We start from the raw sequence: 19,172 nt of genomic DNA on the forward strand, positions 1-19,172 counted from the left end.
TTCCTGAAGAAAATGATTGATGGGTAAAGCAAAGATATTAACCACTTAAGGACCGAGCCTCGTTTTAGATTTGTTGTTTACAAGTTTTTGCTAGAAAATTACTTAGAAGCCCAAAACATAAAAAAAAATTTCTAACACCCTAGAGAATAAAATGGCAGTCGTTGCAATACTTTCTGTAGCAGCGTATTTGCACAGCGGTCTTACAAGCGCACTTTTTTTGGAAAAAAATACACATTTTTTAATTTAAAAAAAATAAGACAACAGTAAAGTTAGCCCAATTTTTTTGTGAAAGATAATGTTATGCCAAGTAGATTGATACCCAACATGTCACGCTTCAAAATTGCGCCCGCTCGTGTAATGCCGAAAAACTTTTACCCTTAAAAATCTCCATAGGCGACGTTTAAAAAATTCTACAGGATGCCTTTTTTGAGTTACAGAGGAGGTCTCAAGCTAGAATTATTGCTCTCGCTCTACCGATTTCAGTGATACCACACATGTGTGGTTTGAATGCCGTTTTCACATGCAGTCGCTACTCTTGTATGCGCCCGCTTCTGCACACGAGCTCGACGTGAGTGTATAGCCTATGGATTTTTTTTTTTTTATTATGTACTGGCCTACACCTAGGGCAGAAAGGTTGAAGAAGCTCCATTTCAACCAGCAGAGATGACTCTCTAGATGACCTCCATTCATAACCTGGTACCTTCATCAGAACTGTTATAAATTATGAGCGCCAAAATATCTGATTTGACTTAAACCTAACCTTGACATTTGTAAACATAAACACTCATACAGCGAGGCAGTTCATTAGCTATTTGGTTAATTAGTCAGCTTATGAGTTTGTGTCTTACCCCCCAGAGTAGCAGAGACCACTAAGTGGGTGCCGTATTTCTTGATGATGGTCTCGATTATTTGATGAGTGCTTGGCCTCCTTCCTAGAAGCCTCAAACTCCGCTGAAATTCAGGCATCAAGGGCAAGATACTTTTCTGAGGCTCCTTACGATCCACTGCTATGTTCCTCACCTTCCAGCGGGCAAATTCCCTTTGAAACAAATATAGGAAAGCAGTATTAGACACAAAAAACAAAAGTTTCATTCTGACAAAATTTCAGTATAAAGAGATTCCTTACCCTCCCCAATATTATTTTGCTGGGTTGTCCTCAATTTAGATATTCACCCACCCACAGGATCCAGCGTTGACCTGCTGAGATCCTCTTCTCAGCAACTGCTGTTCAGGGCCCGTGCTGCCATCTTTATCTATGAGATCATCAGGAGGTGCCTGTGTCTTCCTAGGTTCAGCTACAGCCTTCCAAGAATTCCCTCCCCCCTCTTCTATTTTACATGCAGGGCTCCCGTTGCCTCCTATGATAGGCAAGCCACATATCCTATCATATCTACCCAGAGGACCCAGCGTTGACCTTCTGAGATCCTCTTCCCAGCAACTGCTGTTCAGGGTCCGTGCCACCATCTTCATCTGTGAGATCATCAGGAGGTGCCAGTCTCTTCCTAGGTTCAGTTGCAGCCTTCCAATGATGCCCTTCCCCCCTCTTCTAGTTTACATGAAGTGCTCCCGTTGCCTCCTGAGATAGGCATGCCATAGATCCTATCATATCCACCAAGCGGATCCAGCTTTGACCTGCTGAGATCCTCTTCTCGGCAACTGCTGTTCAGAGCCCATCTTTATCTGTGAGATCATCAGGAGGTGCCCGTCTCTTCCTAGGTTCAGCTACAGCCTTCCAATGATGCCCCCCCTTCTTCTACTTTACATGCAGTGCTGCTGTTGTCCCTGGGATAGGCAAGCCACGTATCCTATCATATCTACCCAGAGGATCCAGCGTTGACTTGTTGACTTGCTGAGATCCTCTTCTCAGCAACTGCTGTTCATGGCCCGTGCTGCTATCTTTAGCTGTGAGATCATCAGGAGGTGCCCATCTCTTCCTAGGGTCAGCTACAGTCTTGCAATGATGCCCCCCCCCCCCCCTTCTACTTTACATCCAGGGCTGCTGTTGCCTCCTGGGATAGGCACGCCATATATCCTAGGATAAAAAAATTGTCAATTTGTGTAGTGGGGGGGGAGGGGGGGTGGGGTGAATGAAAGTTGTTTTTGAGGGCTAAGATCCACTCAAAGCTGGTCATACATGAGGAGATTTTTCAAAAATATTTTGCGGTTTTGGGCTAGATTTTATTTAATATTGGTAACAAAAAAATCAGGATATATTCATTACCATTAGCCACCAACCTAGTTTGTCTATGTTTATGGAAGAGTGGCAAGAAGAAAGCCATTGCTGAAAGAAAGTCATAAGAAGGAAATTGAACTTTTTGGCCTAAAATCAAACGCTATGTGTGGTGGAAACCTAACACCACACATCACCCTGAACACACCATCCCCACAATGGTGGTGGCAGCATCATGTGGTGGGGATGCTTTTCTTCAGCAGGTACAGGGAAGCTGGTCAGAGCTGATGGGAAGATGGATGGAGCCAAATACAGGGCAATCTTAGAAGAAAACCAGTAATGCCACGTACACACGACCAGACTTTTTGACAGCAAAGGTCCAACGGAACGAGTCCGTCTGACAATTCGATGGGCTCCATCGGACCTTTGGTTGCCAAAAATCCGGCGGACTTTAGAAATAAAACATGTTTTAAATTTTCCCACCGAAACTCTGCCTGACAGAGAAATCCGTTCGTGTGTATGCTAGTCCGACAGACAAAAAACAACGCTAGGGCAGCTATTGGCTACTGGCTATGAACTTCCTTAATCTAGTCCGGTCATACGTCATCACGTTCGAATCCCTCAGACTTTGGCACGATTGTGTGTGGCCAAATCCGTTCATTCGGAAAGTCTGTCGGAACTCTGCCAAAAGTCAGTCGGAAAGACCATCGGACCTAGTCCTTCGAAAAGTCTGGTCATGTGTACGTGGCATTAGAGTCTGCAAAAGACTTGAGACAGGGGTGGGGTTTTACCTTCCAGGAGGACAACGAACCTAAACATACAGCCAGAGATACAATGGAATGGTTTAGATCAAAGCATATTCATGTGTTAGAATGGCCCAGTCACAGTCCAGACCTAAATCCAATTGAGAATCTGTGGCAAGACTTTAAAATTGCTTTTCACAGACGCTCTCCATCCAATCTGAAAGGGCTTGAGATATTTCACAAAAGAAGAATGGGCAAAAATGTCCCTCTCTAGATGTGCAAAGCTGGAAGACATCCCCTAAAAGACTTGTAGAGAAAGGCGGTTCTACAAAGTATTGACTCCGGGGGGTGCCATACAAATGTCCCCCCACACTTTTCACATATTTATTTGTAAAAATTTTGAAAACCGTTTATAATTTTCCTTCCACTTCACAATTATGTGCCACTTTGTGCTGGTCTATCACATAAAATACATTTACGTTCTTGGCTGTAACATGACACAATGTGGAAAATTTCAAGGGGTATGAATACTTTTTCAAGGCACTGTAAATATCACAAAATACTGTAAATGCAAAGATTAGTACAGATGTCCAGCACAGCACAATTATACTTAATTGAATTTGAAAATACAGTTAATTATTTTTTTTTAATAAATGCATAACTGTATTTATTGGTTGTATTTTTTTTTTATTTCTGTCTGGAGTTCAGCTTTAATTTTTGAAATAAATTTATGTTAAACTGATAAGTACTGAAAGTTAAAAAAAAAAAACTTTATTTATTTATTATTATTATTTATTATTCATGTATTGCATATCATTATAAACAATGATAAATATAAAATTATAATTAATATAATATAAATAACAATAAGTAGTTGCAAATATATGTACAGATGGCCAGTACAGCCCAACTGCACTACGTGTATTTGAAAATATATTATTTGAAAATACATTTCATTATTATTATTATTTTTTTATAAATACATAACTATATTCATTGGTTGTTTTTGTTTTTTTTATATACTGTAAACATAGCTTAAATCAGATTGAATTTTCTGAAATTAATGTATGTTAAAAACAAATAACTACTGGAATGTTAAAAAAATATTTAAAAAAATATTTTTATTTTAAAAAAAAAGTATTGCGAATCATTATAAACTATGATAAATATAAAACTATGATTAATATAATATAAATAACACCAAATAATTGAAAAGGTATGTACAGATGACCAGCACAGCAAAACTGCACTGCTTGAATTTGAAAATACATTATTTGAAAATGTATTTCATTATTATTATTATTTTTTTTTTTATAACTACATAACTATATTCATTGTTTTTTTTTTTTTGTTTTTTTTATATCTAGCTGGAGTTCAGATGAAATTTTTGAAATTAATTTATGTTAAAAAACAATAACTATTGAAATGTTAAAAATATTTTTATTTAAAAAAAAAAGTATTGCATATCAATATAAATTATTATAAAACTGTGATTAATATAATATAAATAACACTAAACAGTTGCAAAGATTAGAACAGATGTCCAGCAAAGCATGATTGTACTACTTACATTTTAAAATACAGTTAATTATTTTTAATAAATACATAACTGCATTTATTGGTTGTGTTTTTTAATATCTGGCTGGAGTTCAGCTTTAATTTCTGAAATAAATTTATGTTAAAAAAATCAGAAAAGTACTGAAATGTTAAAAAATATTTTTGTTAACAAGTATTGTGAATCATTATAAACTATAATAAATATAAAACTATGATTAATATAAATAACACTAAATAGTTGCAAAGGTATGTACAGATGACCAGCACATCACAACTTTACTGCCTGAATTTGAAAATACATTATTTGAAAATGCATTTCACACGTTTTTTGTTTTTTTTTATAAATACATAACTATATTTATTGGTTGTTGTTTTTTTTTATATCAAGTTCAGATTTAATATTTGAAAGAATTTATGTTAAAAACCAATAACTATTGCAATGTTAAAAATATTTTTATTTAAAAAAAAAAAGTATTGCATATAAATATAAATTATTATAAAACTATGATTAATATAATATAAAGATTTCCAAAGATACAGTACGTACAGATGCACAGCACAATTATACTACGTGAATCTGAAAATACATTATTTAAAAATACATTTAATTATTTTTTTATTTTATTTTTTTATCTGGCTGGAGTTCAGCTTTAATTCCAGCTGGATGTCAGTCGCACAGCCACTTATCAAAATCTTCCTATGTAGAAAGCACAACGAAAAGCCATTCTAAAGAGTGAATGAGGCTACAGTCACACCTAAGCGTAGCGCATCGACAGCTGCTGCACCGCATAAATAAATATATATATATATATATATATATATATATATATATATATATATATATATATATATATATATATATATATATAATATATATATATATATATATATATATATATATATATATAATTTTTTTAGCTTTTTTTGTGGTGTGTTTCTGGAGTACATTTGAATGGGCCTCCCTCCACTCCAAAAATGCTCCAAAGAAGACCAGGTGCATTTGACGTTGCAATTTTTGCCACGGTTTTAGCACGTTTTGTTGCTGGTCAATCACTGCCAAAATCGTACCGTGTTTGGGGAGCCATTAAGAAATAATGCAAGCACATTCCGCCCTTGATTTCAGTATGCTCAGGTTTAAACAGAGCCTAAAAAAAGAAGGCTACAAGGTGGAGAATCTAGTCATGTGACTCTCAAAACCTATATAATCAGCCACTCCTCCAATCACAGAGTTCTTTGTGGAATGATAGGCAGAGAAAATGCTGTAGGACGTTGCATATGCTAGCTGTTACCTGCATTTTACGAATGGGCTATAAAGGTCCCCATTATTCATTAATACTGTACATACAATGAAACACATATCATTAAAGAGATAATTAAAAGTTTCAACCTGTAAATCTTGTATCTAGTTGAGTAGCCCTGCCGGTGCCTCTCCACAAAGGACAGGTAGCTCCGGGAATGATGAAATGGTCCTCGATCAGAGATAATCCAGTCAAACTCTTTGGAGACATGTTCCTGGGATTGGAATGATTTCTGAACTGTGATCTGCTCCCAAATAAACAGGAAGGAGAGCAACTTGAATAGACGCCAGCTCATGCTTCTCCCTCTGCTTCTCCCCTCTCATTATTGCTCCATTTTTTGGAGTCCTGCACGGGAAAGACAAAAAAAAGGAAACAGTTGTTAAAAATATGAATATATCGGTCTTCAAAAAGAGGTAGCATCAGAAGCATGATATGGTGCTAGTAATGGTTTTACAATAGAGCCAAGAAGGTTAAAGAGAAATTGTAATGATCTTGGGTTAATTTTATTGCTTAATACATACAGTAAAAGGGGGCACTTCCTCAATGACCAAGGAACATTTCTCGCTCCCCTGACCATCAATGTAAGGGGGTACTTCTTCGCTGATCACCAACGTAAGGGGACACTTTTCCATTCCTGCATTCCCACACTTTGAAAAAAAAAAGTTTTTTCATTTAAACTATATACCTATTACTTTGGGACAAAGGATTTCCTGAGCACTATAGGATCACTAAAGAGATAGCACAGCAGAAGTAGCTCCATTTCAGACATGGCTATCTCTAAAAATTTGTGGCTGAGCCCTCAGGTAAGGAGGAGCTTTTGTTTTAACTCAGACTTTTGCATCCATGGCTCTGGGTTGTGCCAGAGTTTCTCCAAATGTTATTAAGGGTCGTGTTAAGCAGTGAAGGGAGCAGATTGATGTTCTACCAACTCTGACCATCAGTGTAAGGGGATTTTTCCACCAACTGCCCAATGTATAGGGACTTCTCTGTCAACTGCCCAATGTAAAATGGCTTTTCCACCAACTACCCAATGTAAAATGGCTTTTCCACCAACTACCCAAGGTATGGGGACTTCTCCATCAACTACCCAATGTATGAGAACGTCTCCATGGACTACCCAATGTAAACGGGCCTTTCCACCAGCTACCCAATGAAAAATGGCCTTTCTACTAACTACTCAAGGTATGGGGACTTCTCTATCACTACCTAATGTAAAATAGATTTTTCCACCAACTACCCAATGTATAGGGACTTCTCCATCAACTATCCAATGTAAGGGGACGTCTCCATCAACGACCCAATATAAAATGGCTTTTCTACCAATTAACCAATGTAAGGGGGCTTCTCAACAACTACTCAATGCATGGGGACTTGCCCACCAACCACCCAATGTAAAATGACTTTTCCACCAACTACCCAATGTATAGGGACTTCTCCATCAACTACCCAATGTAAAATGGCTTTTCCACCAAGTATCAAATGTAAGGGGGCATCTCTATCAACTATCCAATGTAAAATGGCTTTTTCACAAACTACTCAATGTATAGGCACTTCTCCATCAACTACCCAATGTAAGGGGATGTCTCCATCAACTACCCAATGTAAAATAGCTTTTTCACCAACTACCCAATATAAGGGAACTTCTCCATAAACTACCCAATGTAAAATGGCTTTTCCACCAACTTCCCAATGCAAGGGGACTTCTCCATCAACTATCCAATGTAAAATGTCTTTCCACAAAATACTCAATGTATAGGGACTTCTCCATCAATTACCCAATGTAAAATGGCTTTTCCATCAACTACTCAATGAATGGGGACTTCTCCATCAACTATTCAATGTAAGGGGACTTCTCCTTCAACTACCCAATGTAAAAGTGCTTTTTTACCAACTACCCAATATAACCAAACTTCTCCATCAACTACACAATGTCAAATGGCTTTTCCACCAACTACTCACTGTTTGATACATTTTGATGGGGCATTCCCCAATGGCTACCAATGACCAAGGAAATGTTCTCGCTCTCCTGACCATCAATATAAGGGGACACTTCTTCACTAATCACCAATGTTGGGGGACACTTGTCAATTCCCACATTCCGAAACTTTGAAAATGATTTTATATATATATATATATATATATATATATATATATATATATATTTTTTTTTTTGTCTTTAAGGGTGGCATTCTGAGCACCATTTTAAGAGGGACATTCTTCATATTGACCACCAGAGGGGGCATTTTTCTATTGACTCCTGATGAATTGGTTTTAGTAAGGGTTCCTCGAGACTTGAAAATTATTTTAGGGTTCCTCTAGGGTCAAAAGGTAGAGAAAGCCTGTCTTTGTCCCACCAACACTGACCACCAACACTGACCACCAAATGTGAAATGGTTTTTCCACTAACTAGCCAATGTAAGGGGACTTTTCCATCAACTACCCAATGTAAAATGGATTTTACACCAACTACTCAATGTAAGGGGGCTTTTCTACTGAATACAAATTAAAGAGGTCACAGCTACACTGAACACCATTGTTAGGGTGCCCTATGTAGGGAGAACTTATCCACTGATCACCAAAGCAAGGGGCCCTATGCTGGCCACATATGTAAGAGGGCCCTTCTCCACTAATCACTAGTGAAGAAAGAAACTTCTCCACTGGCAACCAATGTAAGGGGGAACTTTTCCACTGACTATTACTGCAAGGGGGCACTTCTCCACTAACCACAAATGTCAGAAGCACATCTTCACTTCACTGCCAATGCAAGGGGACATTTCTCCACTGCCCATCAATGTTAAGGGGGCACCTCTCAACTGAACATGTATGTAAGGTGCAAACCTGCACTGACTGAAAGGACACACTTCTTTGAACTATCGACGAAAGGGGGCATTTCTCCACTGTCCAGCTATGTAATGTGGCACATATCCACTGATCACCAAAGCAAATAGGTACTTATCCACTGCCATGTCAAGAGGACACTTCTCCACTGACCACTAACATAAGGGGGCAACTCTCCACTGATCAACAACAATAGGCACTTCTTGGCTGACCACTGGGCACTTCTCCAAAGGTTCATCAATGGTAAAAAAAAAAAAAAAAAGGACTCTGTAGCTTATTCTGTTCTATGTATACAACAGGCATTTTTCAAAACAGATAAGAAAAAATTCAATGAAAGGATCCTACACCTTTAACGTTTTGGCTGGAGAAAATACAAAATTATATTCTTATGCAAGGACTCCTAATCTTTTTAAATAGGGGGTATAAGCAATGGTTAATTTTTTTTGCATCCTGGCAACTGCCAGGGACAGCAGGCCGGTGTTTTGTTGCTGAAGGTGATATAAGCTGTTTTTAGTTCACAGCACTTGCAGTTGAGCGACAGTCGGTGGAAACAGGTGGCCCCATGGTGGTAATAATGTACTAAAACAGAGAAACGCTTAAAAAGAAAGTTACATACCTCATTTACAAAGCTTCTGAATGTCACACAAACCTGCATTCAGTTTTAAACTACCCTAGTTCCTAATTATAATTTAAAATTAATAGAAAAAAACAACCACACATGAGACCTTTGATATAAAGATAAGTAAACCACAAAAGCACAAAATTGTGAAATAAGGTGTAAGTAGCCCCTAAAAGGTTTATTCAGTTAAATAAACCAGAAGCCAATCAGATGTATATGACCATAAGTTTACTGTTTCAGAAAGACTCTGATGTACAAAGCCAGCCCCATAAAGACAATTTTTGACCAGTCTAAGCTGGAGGATCTTGAGTGGCCTGCAGAGAACCCTGATCTTAACCCTACTGAACACCTTCAGGATGAATTAGAACGCCAACTGTGAGCCAGATCTTCTCAACCAACATAAGTTCCTGGCGTCACAAATGGGCATACTGTAAATTCCAACAGATGCTCTCCAAAATATTGTGGAAAGCCTTCTCAGAAGAACTGTTATGCTGCGTACACACGACCAGACTTTCCGGCAGACTAGGTCCGAAGGGTTTACACCGTCAGACAATCCGATCGTGTGTGGGCTAGTCCGATCGTTTTTCAGCAAAAAAATCATACGGACCTAGAAATAGAACATGTTTCAAATCTCTCCGATGGACTCAATTCCGACGGACTAAAATCGGGAAAACTGTTCGTCTGTGTGCTGGTCCGATGGACCAAATACGACGTAAGGGAAGCTATTGGCTACTGGCTATTGAATTTCCTTTGTTTAGTCCCGTTTACGTCATCACCTTCAAAACGAATGGACTTTCAAGCGGACTTAGTCCGTTTGTGTGGGCAAGTCCGTTCGTTCGGAAAAAGTCAGTCAGAACTCAGCCGAAAGTCCGTCGGGAAGACCGTCAGACCTAGTCTGCCTGAAAGTTCGGTCGTGTGTACGCGGAATTATAGTCAAAAAGGGATAACTCTATATTAATGACCAAGGTTTAACCATTTTGCTGAGGAAGGAATTGTAGGGGCCTGCACAGAGCCCTGGCCTTAACCCTACTGAACATCTTGGGCCATATTGGAGTATGCATTGAGGACGAGGTCTTCTGGCCCAACATGAGTACCTAACCTCACAAATGTCCTTTTACCTGATTGGGACCACATTCCTACAGGCACACTCCAAACTCTTGTGAAAAGCTTTCCCAGAACAGTGGAGGCTATCATAGCCTCAAGGGGGGGGGGGAGGTTGGGGGGGCTTCATATCAATTTGGGTGTGGTAAAAGATCTAGGTTTTCAGGATGCCCTGACCTCAACCCTACTCAATAGCATTGGGATGAATGGGAAAGCCCATTGAGAGCCAAGTCTGGTCCAACATCGGTATATAACTACCTATAATAATAATAATAAATAATATCACTTTTACACCACATGTAACTATGCTTTATTGCTACAAGCATTTTGGTATTTATCAATCTGCGCTGTTTTGAGTGTGGAGACACTGTTGGTGTGTACAGTGCTGTGGTGAACAAAATATTTTTGCTTATGATTTAGTCATTGGAGTCTGGACTTGGGTTGCTTATAAAAGAACAACGTTGTTATTTTTTTTCCGTTGGGTGAAGGTGTAAATTGCATTTTTTCTAAATTTTAGAAGTCCAAAATAAAATTAGCATTTTTCATGCGATTACCATTTAGGGTCTCACTTAATACCTATTTTTTTCAGGGTCCCTTCCCCCCTTTTGGTTGCGAAACATTAGTACCTGATCTCACAAATGTTCTTTTAACTAAATGGACCCACTTCTTGTGGAAAGCCTTCCAAGAGGAGTGCAGGCTGTTATAGATGCAAAGGGGAGGCAGCTCCAAATTAAAGTCCATAGTTTTAGAACTAGATGCCCACAAGTTTATAGGTGTAGTATATGTGTGGGAAAGTTTTTGCCATATAGTTTCCGATCATAAAACTTATATATATATATATATATATATATATATATATAAGAGCAGCTTTGTGATTGGCTTTATTTGGCATCAAAAACGCAAGTCCCCATCTCTGCTCCTAGAACCGAGGCCGAAACCTCCACCATATTGTGCTCCACTCCATGCCAGAGGCCTCCTCATGACATTCCCAGCCATGGACCTTCACATCTCCAAAGGAAAGAATGTCCACACATAAAGTAGTTTGCTGCACTTTACTGATAGAATTCTGGAAATGGCATAATAGTCACTTCACATCCACAATCTGAAGTCACTTGTCGTTACTCAATCACATTTAGTGGATGGTCTGCAGTAATCACATGTGAAAGCATATGCAGCACCTTGGCAGTCACCTCCCTCTAACAGTCTCTCCTCCAAGACTCCTCCAGTACTCACAAGACTGTGCTCTCTGCAGTAACCCCCTCCTTAGACCCCTTTCACACTAAGGCAGTTTTTAGGCATTTTAGCACTAGAAATAGCACCTGTAAAGCGCCTCCCATGCTGCCCAAATATGAAAGCATGAGTGCTTTTACACTGGTGTGGTGCACTTGCAGGACATTAGAAAAAGTCCTGCAAGCAGCAGAACCACTGCTGGCTGATGCGTTTCGAAGGTTTACCTCCTTCCTCGGCCGCTAGCAGCTGAAAAGCGTTGCTTAAATAGCGGTAAAGCACCGCTAAAATGTGTGGCCCTTTATCGCTAACACAAGGGAGACCCCAGTGCGAAAGGAGTCTTAGGTACATCTCTCCCGGGACCCTTCAGGGAAGTCTTAGCCTGGCCTGAAGGACCTTTTGCAATGTATATATATATATATATATATATATATATATACAAACACTATATTGTCAATAGTCTTGGGATCCGTGCCTTTACACTCGGATGAACTTTAATGGATTCCTAGTTTTAGTCCGTAGGGTTCAATATTGAGTTGGCCCACCCTTTGCAGCTTTAACAGCTTCAACTCTTCTGGGAAGGCCGTCCACAAGGTTTAGGAGTGTGTCTTTGGCAGCCTTTCTCAACACAGAGGAACCCTTGAAATCGTTCTCCAGTCTCGGGGAACCCCTGCTAAAAATTAGAAATCTACAACTCATGATACATTAGTGTGATGGTCAGTGGGAAGACTGGTCCTTACACTTGTGGTCATTGGGAAGAATTAACTCCTTACAGATAGCTAAAAATATCATTGGTGTTGGTAGGAACTTATCCAAGAGGCAGAAATGGCCCAATGCTGAAGGAACCCATAGCAACCTCTGAAGGAACCCTAGGGTTCCACGGAACCCTGGTTGAGAATCACTGGTCTATGGGAATGTATCACCATTCTTGCAGAAGGGCATTTGTGAGGTCAGGCACTGATGTTGGACGAAAAGGCCTGGCTCACAGTCTCTGCTCTAATTCATCCCAAAGGTGTTCTATCAGGTTAAAGCCAGGCCAGTCATGTTCCTCCACCCCAAACTCGCTCATCTGTGTCTTTATGGACCTTGCTTTGTGCACTGGTCTAAATCATTTGGTGAAGGGGGGATTATTGCATGGGGTTGTTTTTTAGGGATTGGATTTGGTCCCTTAGTTCCAGTGAAGGAAACTTTAGTACACACGGTTGGACATTCCGACAGGAAATGTCTAATCGGACCATGTTGTTGGATAATCCGACTGTGTGTGGGCTCCATCTGACTGTTTCCGTCTGAATATCCGACGGACAAAATTTTAGAGCTGGGCTATAAAACTTTCCGACAACATGATCTGATCGGACTTTGTCCGATTGTGTGTAGAGAATTTCGATCGGACAAAGTGCCACGCATGCTCAGATCAAATTCCTAGACCAAAGCTATTGGCTACTAGCCTGAAGGTAGTCCCGTCATAACTAAATAACGTCATCACGTTACGTACGATCGGATTTTCCAACAACTTTGTCTGACCATATGTATGCAACACAAGTTTCGGACAAAATCCGTCAGACAAAATCTGATGGATTTTGTTGTTGGAATGTCCGACCGTGTGTACAAGGGCTTAAGGTGTCAGCATACCAAGACATTTTGGACAATTTCATGCTCCCAACTTTGTAGGAATAGTTTGGGGATGGCCTCCTCCTGTTCCAACATGACTGCGCACCAGTGCACAAAGCAAGGTCCATAAAGACATGGATAAGCAGGTTTGGGGTGGAGGAACTTGACTGGCCAGACCTCAACCCGATAGAACACCCTTGGGAAGAATTCGAGCGGAGACTGCGAGCCAGGCCTTCTCTCCAACATCAGTGCATGACCTCACAAAAGAGCTTCTGGAAGACTGGTCAATCATTCCATAGATACCCTCCTAAACCTTGTAGACAGTCTTCCCAGTAGAGTTGAAGCTGTTATAGCTGCAAAGGGTGGGCCAACTCAATATTGAACCCTACGGACTAAGACTAGGATGCTTGTGGATGGCCTTCCCAGAACAGTTGAAGCTGTTATAGCTGGAAAGGGTGGGTCAACTCAATATTGAACCCTACGGACTAAGACTGGGATGCCTTGTGGACAGCCTTACCAGAAGAGTTGAAGCTGTTAAAGCTGCAAAGGGTGGGCCAACTTAATAATGAACCCTACAGACTAAGACTAGGATGCCTTGTGGACAGCCTTCCCAGAAGAGTTGGAGCTGTTAAAGCTGCAAAGGGTGGCCCAACTTAATAATGAACCCTACGGACTAAGACTGTGATGCCTTGTGGACAGCCTTTCCAGAAGACTAGAAGCTGTTAAAGATGCAAAGGGTGGGCCAACTCAACATTGAACCCTACAGACTAAGACTGGGATGCCTTGTGGACGGCCTTCCCAGAAGAGTTGAAGCTGTTAAAGCTGCAAAGGGCGGCCCAACTGAATAATGAACCCTAGAGACTAAGACTGGGTTGCCTTGTGGACAGCCTTCCCAGAAGAGTTGAAGCTGTTAAAGCTGCAAAGGGTGGCCCAACTTAATAATGAACCCTATGGACTAAGACTGTGATGCCTTGTGGACAGCCTTCCCAGAAGACTAGAAGCTGTTAAAGATGCAAAGGGTGGGCCAACTCAATATTGAACCCTATGGACTAAGACTGGGATGCCTTGTGGACAGCCTTCCCAGAAGAGTTGAAGTTGTTAAAGCTGGAAAGGTTGGGCCAACTCAATAGTGAACCCTACGGACTAAGATTGGGATGCCATTAAAGTTCATGTGCGTGTAAAGGCATATGTATATATAAACTTACTGTATAAATTGAGAACAGAGTAATAATGCCTACAGTAGTATCTTAGAGGCAGAGGCCTCTCTAAAGTGACTGAGTGTAATACACCAAACAGGCAGATCTGCAATGAGATTAATGCGTTTCAAAATGTAATTTAAATATACATATACATCACTAGACCCAGGATGCTCAGAGAAAGTCAGCGGGATGCTCAATGGCGCTTCTTGTTAGGAACCATAATAAGTCATCTAATTAATCATGGTGTCTTCTCGGAAATGGGACCAAAAATAGTTAATTTAACCTTTATATCTTACATCACCTCTGTACATTTTATTTATTGTATAGCTGGAGACCAAGGTAACATGTACAAGGTAGGCTCAGTCATTTGATATTCTACAAAAGCCTTTTTGGTCATATCTTATAGAGCTGGCTCTAACATCCCTCTTGTTCTCTCTATTCTCTGATGCGTTGCTCTCGCACGCAGTGCAGTTTAATAAAACAAGGTATCCTGTACCTATAATCTGTACTAGTTTGCATTTGGATTGACTTAAGTCAGCAATATTTAATGAAGAGGATAATTGATTTGTTCTTGTATTTCAATATTTGTGCGATATGGTTTATGAACGTGCTGCAACACAAGCTTCTCATAACAAGCTGGCAATTAACATGTAAATGTGAAATCCCTACCCTGATCACTGATTGCTTTGGGGATTTTATAAGTCTGAGGAGATCAGGAAGAGAAAATGCATGTAGATATGTAAATATTAGCCGAGGGAGAGCAAATGTAGCTGTACTAGTGATAAAAAAAAAAAAAGAAATACATAGAGCATGAAAGCATAGACACAAACACACGTCTACAAACAACACAAACAGGATCTAGCATTGGTCCTACTTATTGGCTATATTAAATGCAACAGTCTTTCTCAACCTTTTAACTTAAGTGGGGCCCATGAAATAATGCCCCTTACGTTTCATAGTTTGTAAAGTTGAATAAAGACGCCAGTCCATCCAGTTCAACCTGAGTAAGTGTCTACAATTGTCCCTGTACATTGCACACTCACATCGGTCCCTACCCTCAAGGTGCCCACAATCCAAGGTCCCCATTCATATACTAGGGCTAATTTTGGACAGAAGCCAATTAACCTACCTGCATGTCTTTGGATTCTGGGAGGAAACCCACGCAGGCACAGGGAGAACATGCAAACTCCAGGCAGGTAGTGTTGCGGTTGGGATTCGAACCTGTGACCCTTCTTACTGCTAGGTGAGAGTGCTAACCACTACACCACTGTGTCGCCCATGTTGGTGTCCAATGGGAAGAATGTCCCTTACATTGGCAACCAATGAGAAGAATGCCCCTTACACTGGTGTCCAGAGGGAACAATGCTCCTCACATTGGTGATCAGTGGAAAGAATGCTCCTTACAATGGTTATCAGTGAGAAGAATGTTCCTTACACTGGTGATCAGTGAGAAGAAAGTTCCTTACATTGGTGACCAGTGGGAAGAATGTCCCTTGCATTGGTGATCAGTGGGAAGAATGTCCCTTACATTGGTGATCAGTGAGAAGAATGTTCCTCACATTGGTGATCAGTGGAAAGAATGCTCCTTACATTGGATATCAGTGAGAAGAATGTTCCTTACACTGGTGATCAGTGAGAAGAATGTTCCTTACATTGGTGATCAGTGGGAAGAATGTCCCTTGCATTGGTAATCAGTGGGAAGAATGTCCCTTACATTGGTGATCAGTGGGAAGAATGTCCCTTACATTGGTGATCAGTGAGAAGAATGTTCCTCACATTGGTGGTCAGTGGGAAGAATGTCCCTTAAATTGGTGTCCATTGGAAAGAATGCTCTTTACATTGGCGTCCAGTGCAAATAATGTTCCTCACATTGGTGGTCATTGGAAAGAATGCCCCTTTCATTGATGTTCATTGAAATCATTTTCAGGTATCAAGGAACCGCTATTAAAACCTGTTTATTGGTGGTCAGAGGGAAAAATGCCCCTTATGTTGGTGTCCAATGTGAAGAATGCCCCTTATATTTGTGTCCAGTGAGAAGAATGTTCCTCACATTGGTGTCCATTGGGAAGAATGTCCTTTACATTAGTGTCCATTGGGAAGAATGCCCCCTACATTGGTATCCAATGGAAAGAATGCCCCTTTTACTATGGCTATATATCAGCCTTTCTCAATGATCGTTCCATGGAACCCTAGTGTTCTGTTGGAGGTTACTTTCAATTACCAAGAGAAAGGCATCTGTCCCACTTATTGGCTATATTGTATACAGTAGTCTTTCTCAACCTTATACCCCGGAGGAAACCCTGAAATAATTTTCAGGTGTCAAGAAACCCCTACTAAAACCAGTTCATTGAAAGTCAGTAGGGAGAATACCCCTTACACTGGTATCCAAAGGGAAGAATTCTCTTTACATTGGGGTCCAGTTGGAAAAGTGTTCCTTACATTGGTGGTGAATTGGAAGAATGCCCCTCACATTGGTGTTCAATGGAAACAGTGCCCATTTTACTATGACTATATTCCAGCCTTTCTCAATGATTGTTCTAGGGTTCTGTCAGAGATTACTTTCAAGTACCAAGAGAAATGCACCCGCCCCACTTATTGGCTATATTGTATACAGCAGTCTTTATCAACCTTTTACCCCACAGGAGAACCCTTGAAATAATTTTCAGAAAGTCAGTGGGAATAATTCCCCTTACATTGTTATCCAGAGAGAAGAATGCCCCTTACATTGATGTCCATTTCAAAAAATGTTCCTTACATTAGTGGTCCATGGGAAGAACGCCCCTTACTTTGGTGTCCATTTCAAAAAATGTTCCTTACATTAGTGGTCCATGGGAAGGACGCCCCTTACTTTGGTGTCCAGTGGGAAGAATCCTTCTTACATTGGTGTCCAGTGCAAATAATGTTCCTTACATTGGTGGCCAGTGGGAAGATTGCCCCTTACTTCAGTTTCCAAAGGGAAGAATGCCCTTTTTACTAAAGGGTTCCCCCAGAGGTTACTTTCAAGCAACAAGAGAAAGGAAGCCAATCTCCTGGTGTATGTTTATTGAAATATATCATGCACAAGCTGATCCACCTGTCTCAAGTGCCCTAATTTGTTTCACTCCATCTGGAACTATTTGCAGACGCTAGGAATAAGCCCCAGATGGAGTGAAGCACATTAGGGCTCATGGAACAGATGGATCTGCTTATGCATAAAATATCTCAATAAACATACACAGGGCTTTTAATGGAGTGTGGCCTCCTTCCTCTGGTTACTTGAGAGAGAGACTTTCTAGAGCAGCTAGCGACTGCTGGAGGCCTGTACCCAGTGTTGGAGAAGTGAGGGGATAGTTATACCTGTAGCAGCACTGAACACATTTCAATGTATAAAAGTTCCTCCACAGCCCTAGCAAGCTCTGGAGGAAGCTTAGGGTTCTGTGAAACACTGGTTGAGAATTGGTTACCTATAAATAGAAGAGTCATGGCATAAAATACTGTGTCTGTATACCAGCTATTCTCAACCAGTGTTCCTTTAAAACCTAAAGTTCCTCCAGACGTTCCTAGGGCTGTGCTTGATTGACCTCCTATCTGAAGATGCCTTCATTGTTTCAAAGCCAAAGATTATTGGTGTCATACAGTTGGATCTGCCAAGTGGTGTGGTTTTGGAATAATGATATGTCAGTCAACCACAGCCCTAGCAACCTGTGGAGGAACTTTAGGGTTTCACGGAACACTTGTTGAGAATGAGATAGTATGTTATTATATGTCTCTTCTACTTATAGTTAGCTCCAGAGAAAGGAAAGCTTTATGGATAGACTACCCGACTGGGGGGAATAATTTGGCCAATGAAAGCGTTAAGGAGTGTAGTGGGACTGTAGTAAAAAAGACAACCAGCCTAAGGTGGGGGGGAACCACAACTCTCTGTTTAAGTGCTTGGACTATGGATGCCAAACAGCCATTCCAGACGCTACTGTGGAGCATAAATAATTTTTCGCCTACCTACACCCTTTTGTTCAGCACTTAAAGAGAGCCATCTGTCAGACCATTGATTTCAACAACTAATCACAGTGGTCTTGTTGTCAGGAAGTCCTTCAAGTTCCCCCACGTGAAAAGACCCAGTTAAAGGGATGCCAGAATTAGACTGGAAGGGGTGAAACCCATGTTGCAAATTTGATAATGGTTCCCAAGAGCCAGCTCGCTGCTTGCATTAGGACCAATAGGTCTAGAGAGGAGTACTGAGGCAAGGTGTTGTGATGTTTCCCAGGAAGCTATGTACAGCACTCAGCCGGCCTTTCCCATCAGCAAAGCCTGCATTGCACAGAGCAGCATGGGGAGCATTGAGTGATGACATCACTGGGTCTAAAATAAGGTATGTAATGAAAACAAAATGTTTTATCTAAAAATGTAATTAACATGACTCTGTGTTAGAAAAGCCTTCCTTATATCTAGAATCCACTTTCTGGTTCTCCTCCTCTCCATCAGCTCTACACTATGCATATCTGCTGTTTTTACACCTCCATACTAAAACCATTTTGCATTTAGAAACACATCCAGCCTTTTTTTTTAAACAACCAAATGAGTTGGCTAGAACTCCTGTGGATGTCTATTCCAAATTTCCATAGCTCATACTGGTAAAAAGTCTTTCTCTGCTGTGAAGGTTAAACCTCTGTTCATTGGCCCTACCCTCAAGGAGCCCACAATATAAGGTCCCCAACTAACATTCATATACTAGGGCCAATTTTTTTTTGGACAGAAGCCTATTAACCTACCAGCATGTCTTTGGAGGGTGGGAGGAAATTGGTGTACCCAGAGGAAACCCATGCAGGCACAGGG

General features: G+C 40.5%; 1 protein-coding gene across 2 annotated transcripts in view; it reads right to left on the reverse strand.

The window, feature by feature from the left end:
• BRINP1 (BMP/retinoic acid inducible neural specific 1) overlaps positions 1-19,172 on the reverse strand; it is a 345,404-nt gene that overhangs the window by 204,758 nt on the left and 121,474 nt on the right. For both annotated transcript variants that reach the window (XM_077468203.1, XM_077468212.1), the window contains exons 2-3: positions 5,858-6,113; positions 849-1,039 (exon numbers count right to left, since the gene is read on the reverse strand). In XM_077468203.1, coding sequence (XP_077324329.1) covers positions 849-1,039; positions 5,858-6,063 — 397 coding nt within the window. In that variant the 5' untranslated portion in view covers positions 6,064-6,113. The remainder of the gene's footprint in view (positions 1-848; positions 1,040-5,857; positions 6,114-19,172) is intronic.

The sequence above is a fragment of the Lithobates pipiens genome, unplaced genomic scaffold, assembly GCF_037356315.1.
Source record: "Lithobates pipiens isolate NorthernLeopardFrog02 unplaced genomic scaffold, aLitPip1_a1.2 Scaffold_1, whole genome shotgun sequence".
NCBI lineage: Eukaryota > Metazoa > Chordata > Amphibia > Anura > Ranidae > Lithobates > Lithobates pipiens.